General features: G+C 52.4%; 1 protein-coding gene across 1 annotated transcript in view; it reads right to left on the bottom strand.

Annotated features, from left to right (window-relative positions):
* The window catches only part of GRM2 (glutamate metabotropic receptor 2), a 41395-nt gene extending 29491 nt beyond the window's left edge, over positions 1-11904 (bottom strand). Inside the window, exons 1-2 of the mRNA XM_034777739.1 lie at positions 11112-11904; positions 5053-5688 (exon numbers count right to left, since the gene is read on the bottom strand). Of these exons, the coding sequence (XP_034633630.1) occupies positions 5053-5589 (537 nt within the window). The 5' untranslated portion in view covers positions 5590-5688; positions 11112-11904. The remainder of the gene's footprint in view (positions 1-5052; positions 5689-11111) is intronic.
* Positions 11905-21026: the final 9122 nt, after the last annotated feature.

Genomic DNA, 21026 nt, shown 5'->3' with positions numbered 1-21026 from the left:
ATCCAGGTGGAACTGCAGGGGAAATTTTGGCCTCGTCCTTAGCTAGGAGACTGCCAAGGAAACCCTGTACCCTGCAGGAAGGAACCATGTGACACAATGCCCTGTTTTTGTGCTAGTAGGTCGCTCTCCTCTGGCTGAATCGGGACTGAGTGAATACCCAGGGGGCACTGTGCTGGTTAGATTCCAACCGCTTGTGGTCCATAAAGATTCCTCATTAAACTTAGGGTCCTGGCTATTGGCAATTACCTCCTGTTCCCTAAATTCCAGCCCCTCCACCCCACTGTCGTGCACTGCTGCAGAAGAGGCTGATTACCAGGTGGTGGGAGTGATCTGAATGTACACGAGGCCAGATCCAATCCTGGTAGAAATCAGCACAGCTGCACTGACTGCGATTCCAAAGATTGAGGGGATAAGTCTGTGAAACGGCTCGAGACCCTGCCAGATGAAAGGCTCTATGTGGCGTGAAGGCAAGAAAGCACTACATGGAGTGGGGGCCAGGAACAAGGCGAGTCCATATAAAACAGGGTGCCTGGGCTAAGCAGAAAGGAGGGGTTGTGGGTGCAATTTGCCCCAATGCAGAAGATCAGCCCAATGCTACAGCGTAGTAAGTGGCAGAGGCCCATGCTGAGTCTGCAAAGGGGTCAGTGACTTATGCAGCCCTTTTAGAGCCAAGTGGGTGAATGACCAGGGGAGGTGGTAGTTATGAGACACCCAACCATCCCCTCAGCCCCAAGCTAATGGAGTTTTCAGTGAAGTGAAAGAAGGGGGAAAGTCCAGAGATCCCAAGGTATTTAGGACCCTTGAAATTAATGGAAGTTAGGAGCCTAAACACCTTGGAAGATCTGGGCCAAAACCATCATCTTGGCCAGCAATAACCTCAGCAGCAGACTGGAAAAAAACAGGTGCTACAGGGAGTGATGCTGGTGACTTGGGGAGTGATACCCTTTTGTGACTCTGCCATAGGGGGCACTGTGCTGCTGGCAATGCCACCTTTCAGAGGAGTTCTCCCCAACCACTCATGACTGATAAAAACCTCGTCTTGCTTTTCACAAGAACAGGGCAGCATCAGCCTCCGCATCCGTGCAAACTTCCCACCAGTAACTGCATCCTGCTGCCCTAACCACTCCTGCTCGCTTCTCCCAGCAGGCTGAACTGGCTCCAGTGTCTCGCCTAGCTGGCTTTGAACAGCTGCTGTGTTCCACCCGAGGTGGCTACATCTCAGCGTTGGTGCACAATTCCTGTATATCCAGCTAGCAGTCACATCCTGCGGCATTAATCCAGATTACACCCGCAGAGCCATAACAGAGAGCAATGCTGGGTGCCTGCGGTCTGTGAAAATGCTTTGGAGGCCCTTCTGGATAATAGAGACTAGCATTAGCTATAAACTTGGAAACAAGAAAACATGCAGCACTGACTTTTCCTCCAGGAGGGGCTGCAGGGAGCTAGGTGAATTATACCTGCCGAAGGTGTCTGGCATAGCAGACAGGCAAGGAGAGATCCAACCCTGCACTGCTCTGGAAACATATAGGGGCCGATACAGGCACCATGTGTAGCTGGGAGAGAATCCCCCCTACACAGGCACAGCATAGGGCTGAGTGCCTGGGGCTGCTCTAATTTACACTTGGGGCCCCACTGCCCTGCATCTGAGCTCACAGCCACCTTTGGCCCGGTGCTGGGCAGGCTGCACTGTCCTTACACTCAGCCACTGGTCCTCAAGCCAGCCTGCAGAACGAGGGGCTGCTGCTCCCAGAAGGGAGTGTTGAGAGAGAGAGGGAGAGCACCTAGTGAGGAAAGAACGGGGAGCGCGTGTGCCATTGTCGGGGTGGGGGAAGGTCCTAATTCAATGCAGGCCTCAGAAATGTGATGTCTCAGCTGGATCAAACCTGGAGCTCTCTGTGCGAAGCCCAGGGGAGACTGCAAGCATGCTCTGCTTTATTGCAGCCTGGAGGAGACGCACGCAGAGCTAGGAAAGCCCAGAATTATTAATAAACGGCTCCGTGTTCTCCTCAGTGCCGTGCAGCTCTGTCCCCAGCCCTGGACAGTGTCTGCAACTGCAGCTAATTAGCTGCTTCTTTTTAATGAGCTGCCTAATGATCTCACTGCCAATCTCCCTCTCCTTTTGTCTGCCCAGCGATGGATTTACCCACCTTCTGGGCTGTCGATGTATCTAATTGCCTGTCTGTCTGGCCCCATCATCATTTCTATCTGTCCATCCATCCCTCCCCCATCCCTTTCTTTCCTTCCCCTCCTCCTTTTTCTCTTGCTCCATCTACAATAGCTTCAAAGAGAAAATGCTCCCTTTACTTCCTGCAGCCCCATTGGAATGCTATTCATGGCACTTCAAACATACATTACAGCTGACCATCCAGCTCCTGCACCCCCATCTTTTCAGCTCCTGCAGCCTCTCCCTGCTCTTTGGCCCACCTCCCTTTTCTCCTGCCTTGTTTCCCTTCCCCACTTCCTGCTTGTCCCCCCATCCCCATCCCTGCAGACCCCTTGGTTCAGGGCCAAGGGCTCCCTGGCAGCCTGGCTCAGGGGGACATCATCTTGAGCTGGAAGGGAAAGGAGAGCTGCTCGCCCCAGCTGTGCAGCAATCTGCTTGGGAGGGGAATCCAGGGAGTAAATAAAGAAGGCCCTGCAGGAAGGGAAGGTGGATGGCTGGCACAATCTCGTGGGACTAGAGGTGTGGGGGTTTAGGGATGCTGCCTGGCATTCACCCACTCGGGGAGGGAGTGGAGCTATAAATGAATGAAGGTCTCCTTTCTTTTCTGTGTCTCTTTGCCAGCCAGCCAGGGTTCCAGCTCCCACCCTGGGCCTGCGTCTCAGCGACTCTGGCCGAGCTACCCCAAGGGGAGGCGTTTGGCCCAGGAGGCCTGAGGGAAAGCGGCTGATGCTAGCGACAGATGGTGGAGTCTCAGGTGTGCTTGGCAGGGCCCCCTGGTGGCCCCTCCCGCAGGGAGGCAATTGGGGTCAGAGCTGAGGTAGAGCATGAGAGCAGGGGAAAGGAGAGAAGGGCTGTGAATGGGCACCGGTGGGGCCCCCCACACACACCTTTTGCAAGCAGCAGCTCAGGGCTCTGCTGAATGAATGGCTCTCCCACGCAGGCCTGCTGCAAGGAGCCAGCTCTGCTCAGACTCTCGGCTCAGTTTCTTGCATGCCTGGCTCAGTGCCCCAAAGCCCTGGCACCAGGCTGGCTGCCATGCCGGCTCACCTAGCCACGCTTCCTGCTCCCCCTGGGCCAGGCTTTGAATGGGATGATGAGAGATTAATTTGCATTAATTACAACATTAATGCAGCACAGAGAGGCTTGGGAGCAGCAGCTAAGTACTGTGGTGGTCGGGAGGGCGGGCTATTGAGTGCTTCGGGATCTAGGCCCCCACTAACCTGCGTGGAATCGGGGTGTGTGGGGGAAGGGGCTCTCCATGAGAGGGAGGCATCGTGGCGGGGCAGGGAAGGCACAACGTGGCTGCTGTGCTATAAAAAGCCCATCCCCTCCCAGGCAGGGAGCTGAGTTAGGCTGAGTTTAAAGTCATGGCCACAGCAAGGAGAGAGGGCTTGGAAAATACTAGTGTGTGGACGAGGTCAGGGCAAGTCACAGGGCCTGTGCTTGGGAACAGTTCAAAGGCATTCGGTGTTCAACATATGGGGTATACACGTCTGCTACAAGCACACACCAGGTCTCAGGGTGTGACCTCCACACCACATGCCACATCACTGTTTCAGGGGTCTGAGCGCATGGGTGTGAATTCTGCACCACGTGCCATATCACCGTCCCAGGGGTCTGAGCATCCGGGTGTATGACTTCCACACCATGTGTCACATCACCATCCCAGGATCTGAACATACAGGTGGGACCTCCATGCTATATGCCATATCACCATCTCAGGGGTCTGAACATACAGGTGTGACCACTGCACCACATCACCATCCCAGGGGTCTGAACATACAAGTGTGACCTCCATGCCATGTGCCACGTCACCATCCCAGGGATCTGACCATAAAGGTGTGACCTCCACGCCATGTGCCACATCACCATCCCAGGGATCTGAGTGTAAGGGTGTGACCTCTGCACCACATGCCACATCACCATCCCAGGGATCTGAGCGTATAGGTCTGACCATCGCACCACATCACCATCCCAGGGGTCTGAACGTATGGGGTGTGACCTCCACACCACATGCCACACCACGTCCACTCTGCCTGGGCTGACATGCCCGGATCTCTCACAAGCCCAAAGAGAATTTTAGGTTCCTAAAAGGCAGGAGAGGCTGCAGTTAAACTGACAGGCCCCAAGCCGGCACTGTCACCAAGGAATGTCTGTGGCTCTTTCTTTCCCTGCGACGCGAACCGTGCTTTCCATTGTACGGGCAGGAGAGTGATGAGTGGCACGGGTGTGCACACATGGGAACAGGGGCAAACCCGCACTGGGTCAGGAGGAGGCCGACTTCTAAATGGTAAATTGGGCAATAAAGAAATCAGCATATGCCAGGGGCAATGAGAGAGCCAGGTGTGAGGCTGCACCATCCTCTCAGGCTGGGGGGTGGGTGGTGGAGCACACAGGGTAGGTTAAGCCAGATACGCTCACTCCTTGGGGGTGGGCAAGGGTCACACCCATGTGCTCATTCCCTGGGACAGTGATGTGGTCCGTGGTGTGGAGGTCACACCCATATGCTCAGACCCCTGCTTATCCCCCAAACAGGTACAGAAGGGATGGCTGCACCTCAAACCCCTTCAAATCCAACCAGCTAGGTCTCCAACAGTCATCTAGTCCTTGGCCTCTCTGCTGAGACTATGCCAGCGAGCACCAGCTCTTGTCATGCGAGCACCTGGGGACCAGGATCTGGATTGAGACCCCACACACAAACTCATTGCACATACTGTAGCAAACCACGTAGCCAGCCGAATGTAATGACATTCACTCTCTGCCAACCAGAGCTAGATTCAGACTGGCCACACAGAGGTCACCTTATATCCCACTGCCAGTGGCCTGGGCCTCAATGCCCTCTCATTCTAATCCCCATGGCCCCAGCTTGCCCTCTGTGCACATAGTACCTGGATGGAGACGTCACTGTATGAGCCCCCGATGACCCCGGTAATTGCCATGGGAACGTCATCGTGGATGGCGTAGGAGCCATCAGGGCAGATGTGTTCGGAGCCATCCACTCGGGTCAGGGAGGCGCGGACAAAATCCAGAGACTGCTCCAGGGCGTAGGTGTCCTTGGAGCAGGTGTCCAGGATGTGGGCCCCCAGTGTGATCCCTGGCAGGATGCGCTGATCTTTGTTGATCTCGTCCAAGGCGAAGAGCATGGCCTCGAGGCGCTGGATCCCTCGGTGCTCATTGATCTTGCCGCACTCCTCATTGGAGCTACCTTTCTCGTGCACCGGGAACAGCCCCCCAATGACCAGGTCCCCTTCCGTGCTGATCTCCTTCTTGGCCACTGTGCTGTAGCTGGGGTTTGGGCTGCTGGCGAGGCACGTGGCGGCTTGCAGCAGCCAAAGCCACAGGGGGACAGAGAGCCCCATGGCCCTGTCCTTGCGGAGTGAGGAGAGCCACCAGGCGGCACTGGTCAAAGCGCTGGCCTCTGGCATCCAAACATTAGCAACAGGCGGCTGAGCTACATCTGGCAGGTTACAGCGCGGAGGTCAGTGGGGACCCATCGCCCGGGGAGGAGGACAAGTGCTCAGCACCTGTAGGGGCAGAGGGAGCAGATCGACAGTCATATGTCTGGAGGAAAGAGTTGCTAGGAGCCTGCACTAGGGCTGTGACAGCAGGATGGGCAGTGGGGTTACCCCCGCCCCCAAGGGCCTTGGATACCACCACTGGTCCCAACACTACCTGCTCTGGGGCAACTCTATGCCAGCCTCTCACTGCATTTCAATCACCGTGGCTGTCGCTGGGACAGCCGTACATGCCCTGGGATTGGCCAGACAGTCACTGTCCAGGAACCTGGCCTGGAATGGGTCCCTCAGCTGGGCACTGACAGCCTGTGCCGCCTGCACCTACTCTGCTGTTCCAGAGCACATGTGGGCAGGGCCGAGACGCGGGAGGTGCTCAGGAATATACACCTGGGGCCCAGGTGGAGCCCCGCTGCACAAGGCAACCCTGGAGCAGGTAGGTGTCTGCTTGGCTGCCCCCCTGCACTCCCTCGCCCTCTGGGTCAGACACTTTCCTCCTTTCTCCATCTCCATTCCCCATTCTCCATTTCACCCCCTTTCCCTGCCTCCCCCCGAGGCTGTTCTCACCTCCCCAGTGACTCACCCACCCATGATCCCACCCCAGGAGAAGCCACCTCTGCTCTGCCCCATCAGGAGGGCTCCAGGAATACGGCTGCTGGCCCCAGACTGTCAGGCTCTGAGATTCCCCCTCCCCACTGGGCCTTGCTTTTCCTTCTCTCTTTAGGGGCTGCTGGACGGGCAGGGGCAGCAGCAGTTGGGGCTGAAACCTGCCCTAGGAGACGTGTGCTCCCACCCACCCACTAGAGCAGACATTCCCTTGGGTGCTGTGACATGGACCCTGCCCTTCACCAGACAGGAGCATTCCCCAGCTTTCTGCAGGGAGGCAAAGGGGTGAGTTCAGAGCCAAGAGGATGTGACAGCTCCAGCAGCAGTCTGGTACTTCCAGGACAGCAAAGCGAGAGGGAGAGACACAGAGAGAGAAACAGAGGGAGATAGACAGAGGCATGGCCCACGATTCATGGGTTTGTCCCAGCTTTGCGCCACACACCGACCAAGAAGGAGGCAAAAGTGCCTTTCTGCTTTACCAACCCTTGGCTCTGCCGGGGGCCAGCTCACTCTTCAGCCCAAGTTTTAAGCAACCTCGAGGTTGCTCTAATTTATGCTGGCTGGTAATGGCCCCCATGGGCTATTCTGGCAGCAAGGGATTGCTGGAGTGCAATTCATCTGGCTGTTATTATTCATCATGTTTACTGCCAGAGCGCCGGGGGGGCCCCATTGTGCTAGACACTGCAGCAAACCCACAGTAGCAGGCAGTCCCTCCCCCAAAGAGCTTGCACTTTAGCCATGCCCTCCATGCGGAGAAGCAAACCAGAGCCAGTATCGAGCTGGCTGGATCTGCCACCTTTCCGGCCCCTTGGCACAGCCAGAGTGGGGCAAAGTGGCCAAAATGGAGCTGAGGAATCGGCCTTAGGAATCAGAATCAGGGAGACAATGAAGCCATTGTTTGAGCCTTCCTCATTCCCCATATGACTTGTGCTGCTCCATGCAGGACCTGCCCCCGGGACTCGACAGGGAACTCGGACGACTGGCACTGCTAAATGGCATGTTGTCAGCTCGCGCCAGGCATGCCAGGCCCCTCAGTAAGTGTCTAGCCAGGCAGAGAGGAGAGCTGCTGTGAGAGGACATCCTCCAGCTCCACTGCCCCCCAAAAATCTCTCACCACCTTGGCACCCTGAGGGCAGGATTAGCACTTGGCACCAGCACCAAGGGCAGAAGCTCTGTGCCCGCCAGCACCAGGCAGTGAAATTGATATCTGATCACACCTCTCCACTCAGTTCCATGGCCTGTTAATTCTGCGTAAAATGAAATCTCCTTTAAGCAGCTATTTACTGTGGGAGCGCTCAGACTGGCCTCCAGCCGGATTGGGCATTAATTGATCTCCCTCCTAGATCTTTAGCTGGGCGGTGCATGTTCCCATGTGTACATCCATACTCCCATGCAGATGTGCGTACAGCTAGGAATAGGTGTAGTGTGTATATTGGTATGTGCACATGATGGGTGTATTTGTTGTGCAGGGCTGTATGATTGTGTGTGTACCAGTGAACATAAGTGCATGTGTGAGAGCAGATGTGCATGTGACATCCGTGCTCATGTCCGAAGGGGAGTGCACAGGCAGGTGTGGGCAGGGCTGCATGTTGGCACATATCGGCTTGTGTGTGGTTGCATGTGTGTCAAAAAGCACATGTGTGGTTTCTGTGCTTGGATGTCAGGGTGTGCACCATGTATATGTAGCTCGGCTTTTAGTCTCCTCCATGCATGTGCATTAATGATTTATGGAGATATACCTATCTATCTCATAGAACTGGACGGGACCCTGAAAGGTCATTGAGTCCAGCCACTTGCCATCACTAGCAGGACCAAATACTGATTTTGCCCCAGATCCCTAAGTGGCCCCCTCAAGGATTGAACTCACAATCCTGGGTTTAGCAGGCCAATGCTCAAACACCTGAGCTATCCCTCCCCCTGAGATTTAGTATGATAATAATTTTAGAGGGCTGTTAAACCATGTCCTTCAGGGTTTAAGCCAATCTCTAGCTGTTAGAGACCAGGAACAGACCTAGGTGGGAGTAGATTATCCCACATCTGCTACTGCAGGGTCCTCATATCTTCCTCTGCTATATCTGGGGCTGCCCCCCGAGACAGGACACTGATCTAGACTTACCCACAGCTGGATCAGAGCCGATTATCCCTATGTTCCTATCTGCGTAGTTTAGTCAATGGGTCGTCTGTGCTACAAACCACAGAAAGATCTTTCTGTGGAAGCTGCCCCAGAGAGTCCGAGGGGAGTTGATCACAGAGAACGGGAGCCAGGGGTTCTGAGCAGAGATATTTGGTGTTTTCCTGTGTGTGTGTGTGTGTGTGTATATATATTTGTGCTAGGTCAATGATCTTGCGACAGGCACATGAGGTCCAAGTAAGCCTGTGTATGGGATTTTGGGGCAGGAGATGGGTGAGTATTACATCCGTGTGTGGTGTGTGCGCATGCACCTGGCATACGTCAAGGGCTGCATATGCAGCCATGGTTTTGTATGACTGTGGATTCAGACATGTGTGATTTTGTCTGTGTGTGCCTGTAAACACGTGCAGATTTGCGGGAGTGTGCAGATTCTCAATGCACGTGGCTCTTTCTTCATACATACACTTGACTACATACATGTATAGATTTGCGAGAGTGCAGATTCACACATACATGCGGGTGTGGTCTGTGTGTATGTGTGGGGATCTGTGTGAGTATGTTAATTCATACACGCATGGATTTTGTGTGTGTGTGGATTCGGACATACCTGTGGTTCTGCCTGGGTGGGTACAGACATGCGTATGGATTCAGAGCATCTCCAAATCCAACCCCTCACTACATGTGTTCTAGCAAATGAGCTGCATACACCTACACATGTGGTGAATACCTGTTCGATTGATTCCTTTAGCAGAGAAGAGGCAAAACAGCTCAATAGGGGACAACGATCTAATAATTGTTCGATTCTAGAATTAAAACCGCATTAAGAAGAAAGTGTTTCTGTTTATAGCCAAGGAGTGACTTAAAGAAACGATCAGAATCAATTTGACTGACCCACTGGCAGGAACTAGAAGGAAGCAGCCGCCAGCCCTTCAGGGGAGAGACAGAAAGCGGGCTGAAAGCAAAGAGACAGCAAACAAAGAGTCGATGTTGCCTCTCACTTCTCATTTCTCACCACTCTTAGTTAATTTCACACCTGGGCATGGCCCAACGCAGAGACAGGGAAGGCCTGGCTGGCACCAGGATGGCAGCCTCAGGCTGTAAAAGATCCTTCCATTCCCCACCCTCTGTGACACTGGCAGGCCAGGTGCCAGCTCATGCCAAGGCCCCTAGACCACACTGAACATTGATGAACGCAGAGCTGGAAACCAGTCTGGCTCACCTATGTGTTAGCATTGTTTAAACAGGAATTAGATTAGAGAGATGTGTTTAATATTGGGAGTTTATGAAACACTTCATTATATCTACTGGGCCAGACTCATTCCACCTCCCTGCTTAGCCTGGCCCATAGCACGGAGGGGAATTCACCCAGAAGGCTGCCAGCACTTGCCAAGTTTGCACAGGGGGCGGGGATGAAAGGGGCTGCTGAGGGAATGTACTGAATCAGTACCTATCAGCTGCCCTGGTACAGCAGGGAGACTACGCTTGACTCTCATGTATTTGCAATAGTTTGCTGTTGATGGCGGCATTGCGTGGTCACTCGGATACCCTGGGGAGAGCCTGAGATGAACGGATGTAAGACAGACCGACCGACCGAGAACTTAAGAAAGCAGAGCTCAGGTGCCCAGGCTGTGTCAGAAAAAGGAAGAGAACTCAGTTCTCCCGACAGCCAGTCATATGCGCTCACCAAGGCAATACACTGTCTCGCTAGGCATTAGTCCATCATGTTCCACAGGTAGATAGATTCCAAGGTCAGAAAGGATTATATTATAATCATGTAGACTGGCCTCCTGCATAACCCATAGAACTTCCCCCGCCATAGCTCCTGTTTGAACTGCAGCTTCTCTCTGGGAAGAGCATCCACTCTTGAATTAAAAATTGCCAGTGATGGAGAATCCACCATGCCCCTTAGTCAGCCTTTCCAATGGTTAGTCAGTCAGTGGGAAGGACTGAAGGGCCGGCTCCTTGCACAGAGATGCAGAAGACACTTCGGCCTTGTAGAGCTTGCTGGGGACGTTCTGGGCCAGTTACTCAATGTCCTGCTCAAAGAGGCAGAGCTGGGGACAAGCCCAAGTAGCCCCGATGGAACAGCTTGGCTGAAGAGGCCACGTGGGGAGGCAGGGGAAAGGGATCGAGAACTGTTGGCCTGGGTCAAGAGCAAATAGGTAGAAAACGAGATGCAGGCAACAGGCATATCGGACACATGTGCTTCAGTGGGGTCAACCCCTGGGCTCACTGCTCAGCCCCCACTCAAGCAAAACCTCAGAGGGGCCTGATTCTGATCTCACGCACCCCAGCGCAAACCCACTCATGTCAATGGGAGCCTTGAGGGTCAATTCTTCTCTAAACCAGCACAAAGCCTGGTGACAGGATGAAGAGGAGATAGCTGCTGCGCGAGGGAATAGCCAGCATGTAGGAATGAACTATCTGCACCTCCTGTCCTGACAGCACACCTCTGACCTACCCCGGAACAGCCCCTGGCAGGAGAGGTGCTTTGTGGGGGTCACCCAGACCAGTGAGGGGCCATGTCCCCGCCTGCCCTATAACCCCAGGTGCTTCTGTGCTATGCAGCTTCAGCTCAGAGTCGAGCCACCAGCCATCTGCTCAGAGCACAATGGCCTGACCCTGGCTTTCCCCAGCCTGGTTACCCCAACAGCCCTTCCAGTCCCGAGTCTCCCCTGCAGTGCCCAGCTCTTCTCACCGGACCTTCCCAGAAGTTCTCAAGTTCACTGCTTCCAAAGAGGCAGAGCACACACCAGCCTGGTAGTTTGGCTGAGGATCTTACCCTTCAGTTTAGTACTCAGCCCCGAGATGGGTTTGTAATAAAACAAGAATAAGTTTATTAACAAGGAGCAGAGATTGAAGGAATCCTGAGGAAGAACAGAAGAGACAGGCATGGGGACAAGGAAAACCAACCCAAACCTGCTTTCTACTGACTTAAGCTTAATTTCAGCAAGTTACAATCTTTGTCTAAGCGTGTTTCACACCTATGATCCATTTCCAACGACTCCTGCCTCCCGGCGTAAGAGGTCCACTTTTCCTGAACTCAGAAGGTGCTGTTCCCCCTTTGTCCTAAGTGGTGGATACCCCCAATGTCTTTCAGCAGTTCCTTGTACCCTCAAAGTTTTTCTTTGTTTTCAAAGTCAGGGAGCCTTCCTGGGGACTCGCTTTCCGTGTCCGCTGTCCACCAGGGAGCCGACACCATGTTACTTTTTGCAGTCTCCTATGGTTTTACAATATAAATGATCTTCCTGCCAACGAAGAGCCCATTACTCTGGGCCACACATGGCGTGATTTGCAATCGAGCCCAAGAGGCATTGGCTATTTTCCTTTGTCTGGAAAAAACCTAGTTGGCCTCCTTGGGACTCCAAAAGACAAATCTGAGAGTGTATCTGTAAGTCCACGTACAGCCTTGTTACGTACATTTCACAGCGATATTAAAGACCAGCTTGTTACTACTTTTCAAATGACATATTACAAGCCACCTGTTAAACTAGGGTTATCATATTTAAAAATTAAAAAAAGAGGACACTCCACGGGGCCCTGGCCCCGCCCCTTCCCCACTGGCCCCTCCCCAACTCCGCCCCTTCCCCGCCCAACTCCACCCCTTCCCCAAATCCCCGCCCAACTCCGCCCCCTCCCCTGAGCACCCTACATTCCCCCTCCTCCCTCCCAGCCATGTGAAACAGCTGCCCGAGCGCTACCGGCTTCACGGTTTGCTGGGCAGCCCCCAGACCTCCAGACCCTGCATCCCCGGCTGGGTGCTTCCCCAGCACAGCCAGAGCCCGGGAGGGGAAGAGCCCGGCCGGGGGTGCAGGTCTGGGGGCTGCCTGGCAAACCGTGAATCCGGTAGCGCTCGGGCAGCTCGGCTCTTCAGCTACACAAAGCTGAGGTGTCTGGGGGGAGCAGCAGCAGCTGCCGCCCCGGGGAATCCGCCTGCAGCTTGCAGCCTGTGGGAGCCACTCAGGTAAGCAGGGGACTGGGGCAGGGATGCCGGCATTTTCCCAGACATGTTCGGCTTTTTGGCAATTCCCCCTGGACGGGGATTTGAGGACCAAAAAGTCGGACATGTCCGGGAAAAGCCGGATGTATGGTAACCCTAGTTAAACAAATATGATGACAGAGTCTGAGGTGTATTAAGCTGGTCAGGCCAGCTGAGTTTTACTGTTAAATAGCAAGGGGCCCCTTGCCATCTGGCACCAGGGTTCTCTTAAGGTCACTGACTTTCAGCCCTTTGCTTGTGTCAGGCGGCTGCAGCAAATTCCCCTGGTGCTGTGCAAGCAGAAGGAGGCACGGTGAAAACAGTGACTGCAGGCAGTACAACCACCAGGGGAAGGGGAGCATGGGAAGGAGGTGGCACCTGGCACATGGCGTCTTCTTATAGCACATATGAAACATTCCAACAAATATATTAATTCTTTGGGTAGATCTATACTTACCTCTGGGTCCGGCGGTAAGCAATCCATCTTCTGGGATCGATTTATCGCGTCTTGTCTAGACGTTATAAATCGATCCCGGATTGATCCCGGAAGTGCTCGCCGTCAACGCCGGTACTCCTGCTCTGCGAGAGGAGTACGCGGAGTCGACGAGGGAGCCTGCCTGCCGCATCTGGACCTGCGGTAAGTTCGAACTAAGGTACTTCGACTTCAGCTACGTTATTCACGTAGCTGAAGTTGCATATCTTAGTTCAAAGTGGGGGGTTAGTGTGGACCAGGCCTTTGTTTCAAACAAATTATTTGAGAATAAATCGTGGGAGGTTTCTTGAGGCTTTTTTAACAAGCATTTTCCCCTCCGTGGCCAACAGTGTGGCATTGTGTCCTCCATCCTTGAGCAACACCATTTGTTGGTTGCCTTTTCTTTTTTTTCCTTCTTCTAATTTTAAACAGATTTTTTCCCTTCCAAATTAAGCCTCTTTTAAATTAAAAAAACAACTCTCCTTCTGTGCACAAACAAGTGCGGGGGCTGGGGAATCAAAGTCATTTGCAACAGACAGGGATTTTTTTGGCAATAACTGAAGTCTCCTTAGAGATTACTTGTCTTCTCCCAAACAACAGGAGAGTTTTGTTTCCCCATTTAAAGTCCCCTTTTAAAATCTGCGCCCGTGCCCTGCAATGGGCATTATTCAAACACACGTTCCTTCCTTGATACGCTCATAGGTTCTATTAGCATAAGCTAACCAGGAGCTCCCTGCATACAGCCAAACAGATGGATGGGGGAGGACGATGAAAAGAGACGAGAGATCTCACCAGCTCTTTTCTGGAAACATGGGACCAAATTACACCTTCCTCTGCAGTAGCTGCTGCTGGTCCCTCTCAGAGATAGGACAGTGGGCTAGGTGGACCATGGGTTTGTTCCCCATGTTCCAGAGACTCTCCCCCGTGGGAAGCTCTCTGAAGTAAAAACAACGAGGAGTACTTGTGGCCCCTTAGAGACTAACAAATTTATTTGGGCATAAGCTTTTGTGGGCTAAAACCCACTTCATCAGATGCATGGAGTGGAAGTGCAGTTCCATGCGTGTAAATGGGGAACAGGATTAGGTCCTGGAGTTGGTGGTAAGAAGTGGATCACAGACCATGTGTCTACCTATTTTAACAGCACACGCTCCCCTCAGATAGTTCCGCCAACGTTCCTGTGATAAATAAAGTGGGGGGGGGGGTAGCTCCCTTTGATGGACACCCAGCCAGCCACTTAGCTGTAAAATTCCTCTTGGTAGCTGTTCTTTACTTGCTTTACCTGTAAAGGGTTAAAAAGTCCCCAGGTAAAGAAAAAAGTGGGCACCTGACCAAAAGAGCCAATGGAAAGACAGAACTTTTTAAAATTGAAAGAAACTTTCCCTTTGTCTGTTCTCTCTGGGCTTAAGGGTCAGAGCAGCCATGCTATATGCCGCTAAGCCAGGTATGATTATAAGTCATCAGATCATGCCTAGAACTACTTATCTGAACTCCAATGTGTAAGTAGATCAGAATGTTTAATTAGATGTGATTAGAGTTATTTATTTTATTTCTTATTGGCTTGTGGACTCCTCTGTGCTAACCCCAGATGCTTTTGTTTGCTTGTAACCTTTAAGCTGAACCCTCAAGAAAGCTATTTTGGATGCTTGATTTTTGGAATTGCGCTTTTATTATCTAGCAAAAGCCTAAGTTCCAGATGTATTTTCTCTCTTTTTGTTTTTAATAAAATTTACCTTTTTTAAGAACAGGATTGGATTTTTGGTGTCCCAAGAGTTTGTGCATGTTGTTTGATTAGCTGGTAGCTACAGCTAATTTCCTTTGTTTCCTACTGAGCTCTTCTCCGGAGTGGGGGTGAAAGGGCTTGAGGGCACCCCACAGGGAGGAATTCCCAAGTGCTCCTTCCTGGGTTGAAAGGGGGTTTGGTTGCCTTTTGGTGGTGGTAGCGTTTACCAAGCCAAGATCAGAGAAAAGCTGTAACCTTTGGAGTTTAATACAAGCCTGGAGTGGCCAATATTAATTTTTAAAATCCATGCTGGCCCCACTTCTGCACTCCGAGTGACAGGGTTGGGATTCAGCTTTGACAGTGCCTCATCACTGATCCATCTCCTTGGCCTTGGCCTCTCTCAGAGGGTCCACCAGAACCAGTTGTAATGGGGAGTCTAGTGAGGCGAACAGCTGCCCATCAGGAGCTGGACTGATAACCCCAACTCATTGCCCAAAGAGCCATTGGCTGCCAATGGCTTTCCGGTCACCACCCATCGGGGCGCGTTCTACTCCGGACATTTTTGAGGGCACTTTTGTATGGTGCTAAGTGACTGACTTGTTCAGAATGGAAAGGCAAAAACTGCACCGCCAAGAGCCTGCTGGGAGAGGAGCCAAAACCACAGCCTGCAACGAACCACAGCAAGGAAGCAGAGGGACATAAGCCACTGCTGATGGCATCGAACCAGGCGTGGGATCAGGCTGGCTGGGGATAGATGCTCAAGCTAGACCCAATGGAGGCAGCATTCACAGGAGGTGACTACCAGAGCCAGGCCAAGGGGACAGGTGCAGTCTGAACAGCCAAACTCACGACCTACAGACTCCTAGACTAAAGTCAGAAGGGACCACTCATGATCATCTAGTCTTACCTCCTGCACATCGCAGGCCACAGAACCTCCCTGCTCCTCTAATAGACCCCTGACCTCTGGCTGAGACCCAGGGGCTTTCTAAACCAATCAAGGATGAGTCAGCTCTTCTTAAGGCTCCAGGGGCCACATTAGCATCAGTCTCTGCGCCAGGCTGGATGCCAGTGGCAGGAGGTTTAGGAAACCTCAAGGGAGTTGGATATCTTTCCTATTAACACACTAATGGGGGTGGGGGGAGCGTGAAGGAAGTTACCATATAAAGGAACTCTGACCTTTCCCTTCAGCAAAGCTGCTTAATTACAGCTCCTCTGCCGCCCGTCTGACTGTCACACTCTCCCCATGAAGAGCTATTGTTAACTCCTGGCCCTGAGCCTAGTTGATCTTATGTTGCTATATGTATGATTATTTCCCTAATCCTTCTACAACAGGCCACTCGCCTCCCGCTCTGCTCAGCTACCTGCTCCAAGACCCCCCTATCTCTCCAGCTGAACAGAAGGTACAACAGCCTCTACAGACTTTCTTTCCATGGGTCTTCAGCCCAAGCCCACTGAACTCAATACAAAGCCTCCCATTGGCTTGGACGAGTCTATTTTTATGTGCCAGGCCCCCAGACTATCCCAGATGTGGGTCTAAGGCTGTGAGAGGGGAGGTCTCGCTTGGAAGGTGTTAAATCAAGTCAATGATACATTTCTGATCTCAGGACACACTGCTGTTGAGTGTAATGACTTGGGATAATTCTGTTAATCACATTTCTAAGGTTGTGTCTAATGCAGTTCAGAAGTAGATCTGTGACAAAACCAGTGTGGACAAGTGGTCATCACTTCAATTATACGTGGAAGGGAAGAAGGCAGATGACATGAGCCTCTCCTAAAGTCTCTCCCCATCTCCTAATGCTGCAATGACTTTCCGTCTTGTTAGGACAGTCAGCCAAAGGGCTGTGTTCTATTCCCTTCCTTTGAGCAATCTAGTCTTCCTTCCATTTGCTTTTATCATTTTTTTGGTCTGTATCCTTGGCATTGCGAGTGGCGTCGGTTTGCTGCTTCTGATTTGTCTAATGGTCCCGATAGAGACTATAAACACACAACTTCCTAAACTCACTGCTGTGTTAGCCATCGGCACAGAAATTAAGGCTTCGAGGGGAAATGGGAAGCCATCAGCTTCAAATGGGTAATCAGCTGGGAATCTGGCCCTACAGAGCTGTCTACGTTTTTTTTTTTTTTTTGGCAGACTGTTGGAACAAGTGACTCCTCTGATCACTGTAATTGAAGCAGATTAGAGAACAAACATCTCGGTGTTTGCAGTTTGTTTACTGGCAGCGTTTTGTGTGTCACAGCGTCATTTAGGGCTGGATTGGCACAGCCTTACTCCCACTGGGTGTGATTCTGGGCTGCGGCACTTAACAGCTCAGCACAGAACCCTGAGCCCAAGGGCAAGCAAGTAAGGTGGCTCTAAACTATCTCTGTGCCCTCCTGATCCTGGGCTACTCTGGGGCTTGCAGATGCCCCAGCATAATTTAGACAGCTCTGGGGGCCTAAATTAAGGCAGTCTCCCCAGTCTGCCCTATGGCTGCACTCCAGCTCAGCATCTTCACATTATGTGCACCGTGGCCCTGCCCCAGACATGCCCTGTCCACCCCTAGCCTGCATGGTCTTGTATGAGAGTCTTCAGAGGACAGCTTCACGGCTGCATGCCCCAGGGCCTGTGCCACGGAATCCTCCCAGGGATCGGACTGGGGCTTTCAGAGCCTTGTCACCCCACTCTGGCCCTTTTACACGGTGTGGAGGGGCTGGAGCAGAGGCTCTTGCCCCATGACTTCTGTGGCAGCAAACGGCACAGCTCAGCTTGAGTGAGGATGCACAATCGACCTAATCTCCATTTCCCCTATTGCTTGTGCAGCTCTTGCCCACAGAAGCAAAGGAGAGAAAAGGGTCAAACCAGGAAAGAGGGCTCCTCAAACCACAGCGACTGGCAGAAAGACTCAGTAGCATTGGAAACGACTTCAAAGTCACGACGAGCTTTCAAGTTCCAGTGTCTCTTTAAATCTGGTTAAACACGTGTCTATTTTCCTTCCAGGGACCAAAATTAGGATTAACCCCCAAACAACCTGATTTTCAAATATTCCACCCGCCGCCCCATCGCTGGCCATCACCACCCGGAGCCCTTTGCCATTGCACCACCAGCTGATCAGAAAGCCAGCCGCTCTGATATTTTTATGCTAGCCTTTCAGCTTTACAATAACCCTTCTTCAGCTGCCCATGGAGCACTGACCGCTAGCTCCACTGGGAGCCCACTGACCTCCTGCCACCATGCACAAATGTTAGCATTTAAAAGTTAGTGTTGATCCTGAATATGACACCATGTCACCCACCCTGCCGATGACACTGAGAGGGGATGTCAACCTGGTCAAGTTAAATGCTGATTTCAACAATAGCGATCCCTGGGAAAATGACCAATAACAAAATTCCAGCTTGCAGCACAATTGCCCCTCCAGCCCCCCTCCCAAATTTCATCCCTAAAAATATACATCATGGGCCAGGAGAGTGGTGAGGGACATCAAGGAACTGGGGTCTGGCTTCCTGATCCTGCAGGCTGGTCTGAGCCAATCCTGGAGGAAGTTAGCACTGTCCATGGGTGGCTCTAACTTACGCTACTTTGGTCCCTAAGAACGGAGGGGAACAGAGTTCCATCAGAACCCCTTCCCCCATTCAGTGTATCCACACGCTTTCCCCCATGCTGGGGTGGCAGGATGGCTGGTGCCAGGGCCGGCTCCAGGTTTTTTGCCGCCCCAAGCAAAAACAAAACAAAACCAGAGAGCCGCTGCCCCCAAAGGGCCAGAATGCTGCCCCTTGAGAAGTGTCGCCCCTAGCACATGCTTGGAACGCTGGTGCCTAGAGCCGGCCCTGGCCAGTGCAGTAATCAGCTCCATGATATTTATGCCCAAGAGGTGTCCCCCACTCCATCAGGGTAATTAACAGATGCTAAGTTATTGCCAGAATCTGGCCCCTCCATGCAACCTGAGCATTGAAAAAGGGGTCAGATCATAACAGAGAGTCTGGTCAAATATATTTAACACCCCAAATATCAGCCATTTTTGCTGTGCTGCTTCCCCAGATCGTTTTAACACAAATGGAACGATTAAAATCTGATAACCGCATGGCCGAATAACCACCACCAGAGAGCCAGCCATGCACACTGCACCCCCTGGATCTCCCTCCACTCGCATAAGGGCCTACAGCCCATCCCAGATCTGGAGCAGCAGGATTTCCCTCTCTGGATGGGGTTTCTGTCCTGGTGTCCCCGCAAATCCTGCTCGAGGCGCTGCCCGAAAGTGACAGCAGCAAAACTTGGAAGCTTCAGGGGAGGCGGGTGGTAGGAATTACAGTGTTTCAATACCTGGAAAGGAAACAGATGCAGGAAGTGAAAGGTGATGCGAACTATTGATTAGTGGGTTTAATTGTTTACCCCCACGAGGCTGGAATCCTACAGCGGCTGATCCAGTCGTTGAGAGTGTTAAATGCTGTCTGGAAGGCAGCCAGCAGGAGCTGGCTGCAATTATCTAAATCCAACACATCAAGCTCCTGAAGAGGGAACAGCATGGTGGAGGGTATAATTTGGGTGATGCAGAGCAGATGAGCTGAAGGATCCTACACATGCGCTTCCTTGGCATCTGTCGCGGGATGGGAGCCACCCCCGTCTCCCCTCAACCCCACTTGGGTTAAAGTGCCTTCCTTGAACATAGTCATTATTCCCACTTACTCGGCCTATTGCCTCTCCATTTACACTATGGGCCGATGGCAATAAACATTCGAGACTCCAGCTCTCTTGCTTGCTGTTGCTCAAACAAGTCATGTGGTGTTGGTCCTCTCCCCGCGATGGACGAATGCAAGCACTTTGGGACAAGACTTTCCACACGGGACTTTAAAATTTGGCTTCCACAAATAGCCTCTCATGTTGCCTGATCCTTCCCATTATAAGACCCTATTTTCAGTTGCCTCTTTGCCAAACTTCAACCATTTGGGCTGAAATTTCCCATGCCAACATCAGCAAAAACAGTCCAGCCATTTCTGAGAATGAGGCTAGAGAAAAATACATTGTTTTACCTAGATTGAAAAAAATCCTGGTGCCCTTTTCTTTGAGACGCTTTAGCATCCCACCCTTTAGAGCAGGGATTTGACATTCGGCAGAGGGGTGGCCTTTGCGTCACGGATGTGCCTTTCGCCATCCCGGTGAGAATGCACCCAAATTTGGCCAAGTGATAAACCTTAAAAAAAAAGAAGTCGTCACAGTTCGCACATGTTCAGTGGAGACTTGCTAGAACTTTGCTAAAGTCCAAATATGCCTTCCTCACTGGCCATCCTCCAGCCCAGGGCTGCAGGGGTGAAGCTGGACTTCCCCTGCAATTAGAGATTCCCCTTCTGGGCTCAGCCAGCACAGAGGAGGACTTGACTTGACTTGAATACAGAGGGGACAAATGCCCAAGCTGGGGGAGAAGGTGTGTGTGTGGGGGGGCAGGACAGATTGGGAGAAGAGGCCGGGGGGGCGGGGAAAGAGAGAGACTGGAACTGGAAACTGGTGATTGGGAGGGGGACACAGACTGGGAGTTAGGATGGAGAGAAGCTGAGTGGCTAGGAAAGGAGACAGAGTGGGAGTCATGTAGGGAAATGGGCAGTGGATCGGGAACCAGTGGGATGGGGGAGATTGAGATCAGGTGAGGAGTCAGGGGAGACTGGGACGCAGTGTGGGGAAAAAGCTATGGGGGAAGGGAGATAGATCTGATGAGAAGCCAGGGTTTGGGGGAGAATGGGGAGTGGTAGGGCAAAGAAACTGGGACAAGAAGCCAGCAGAGGAGAGGAGGAGTGGGGCAGAGAAATTAAACAGATTGGATGAGGAAATTGTGGAGGGAGACTGGGACTGGAGGCCAGGTAGAGAAGGAGAGAGACAGATCAGCTGATGAGCTTGGATGGAGGAACTGTGACCGGCTAGGCAAGCAGATTGGGGTTAGGGGTGGAAGATTGGGAGAGGGGTAGGGTGACTTGGACTGAGAGGAGAAACTTGAGGAATGGAGACTGGGACTGCCTAGGTGAGACTGGGATGAGGAGCCAGGGTGGGGAAGATACAGGACTGGGACAAAGACAAGCTGGGGGGACAGGGCTGAAGGGGTCAAGCTTGATGGGGAATGGGTAGAAGGATCTGTGACCACTAGAGAACACTGCCCTCTGGCGCCTGGAATGAAACCCAGGAACCCAGAGTCCCACCATTTCTCTGCTGACAGCAATTGTCTGGGAAACCCACTGGCAAGAGGTCCCAGTGCTGGTCCACATAGAGGATAGCCATACCAGTGCCTGGACCTCACTACGGGTGAATGAGGGTTGTGCAGTGAAGGAAACGGTTAAGGCAGGTGAGTGCTGCCCTGGAGAACTGGATTCTAACTCTGCCTCTGCCACAAAGTTCCTGTGTGATGCTGGGCGAGTCACCTGAATCAAGCAGTTCACATGTGGTCCACTTCAGAACCGCTATATATCACTGCGTACTCCAAAA

Source organism: Trachemys scripta, chromosome 7 (assembly GCF_013100865.1).
Source record: "Trachemys scripta elegans isolate TJP31775 chromosome 7, CAS_Tse_1.0, whole genome shotgun sequence".
Classification (NCBI taxonomy): Eukaryota; Metazoa; Chordata; order Testudines; family Emydidae; genus Trachemys; species Trachemys scripta.
This window is presented reverse-complemented; position numbering and strand designations above follow the sequence as displayed.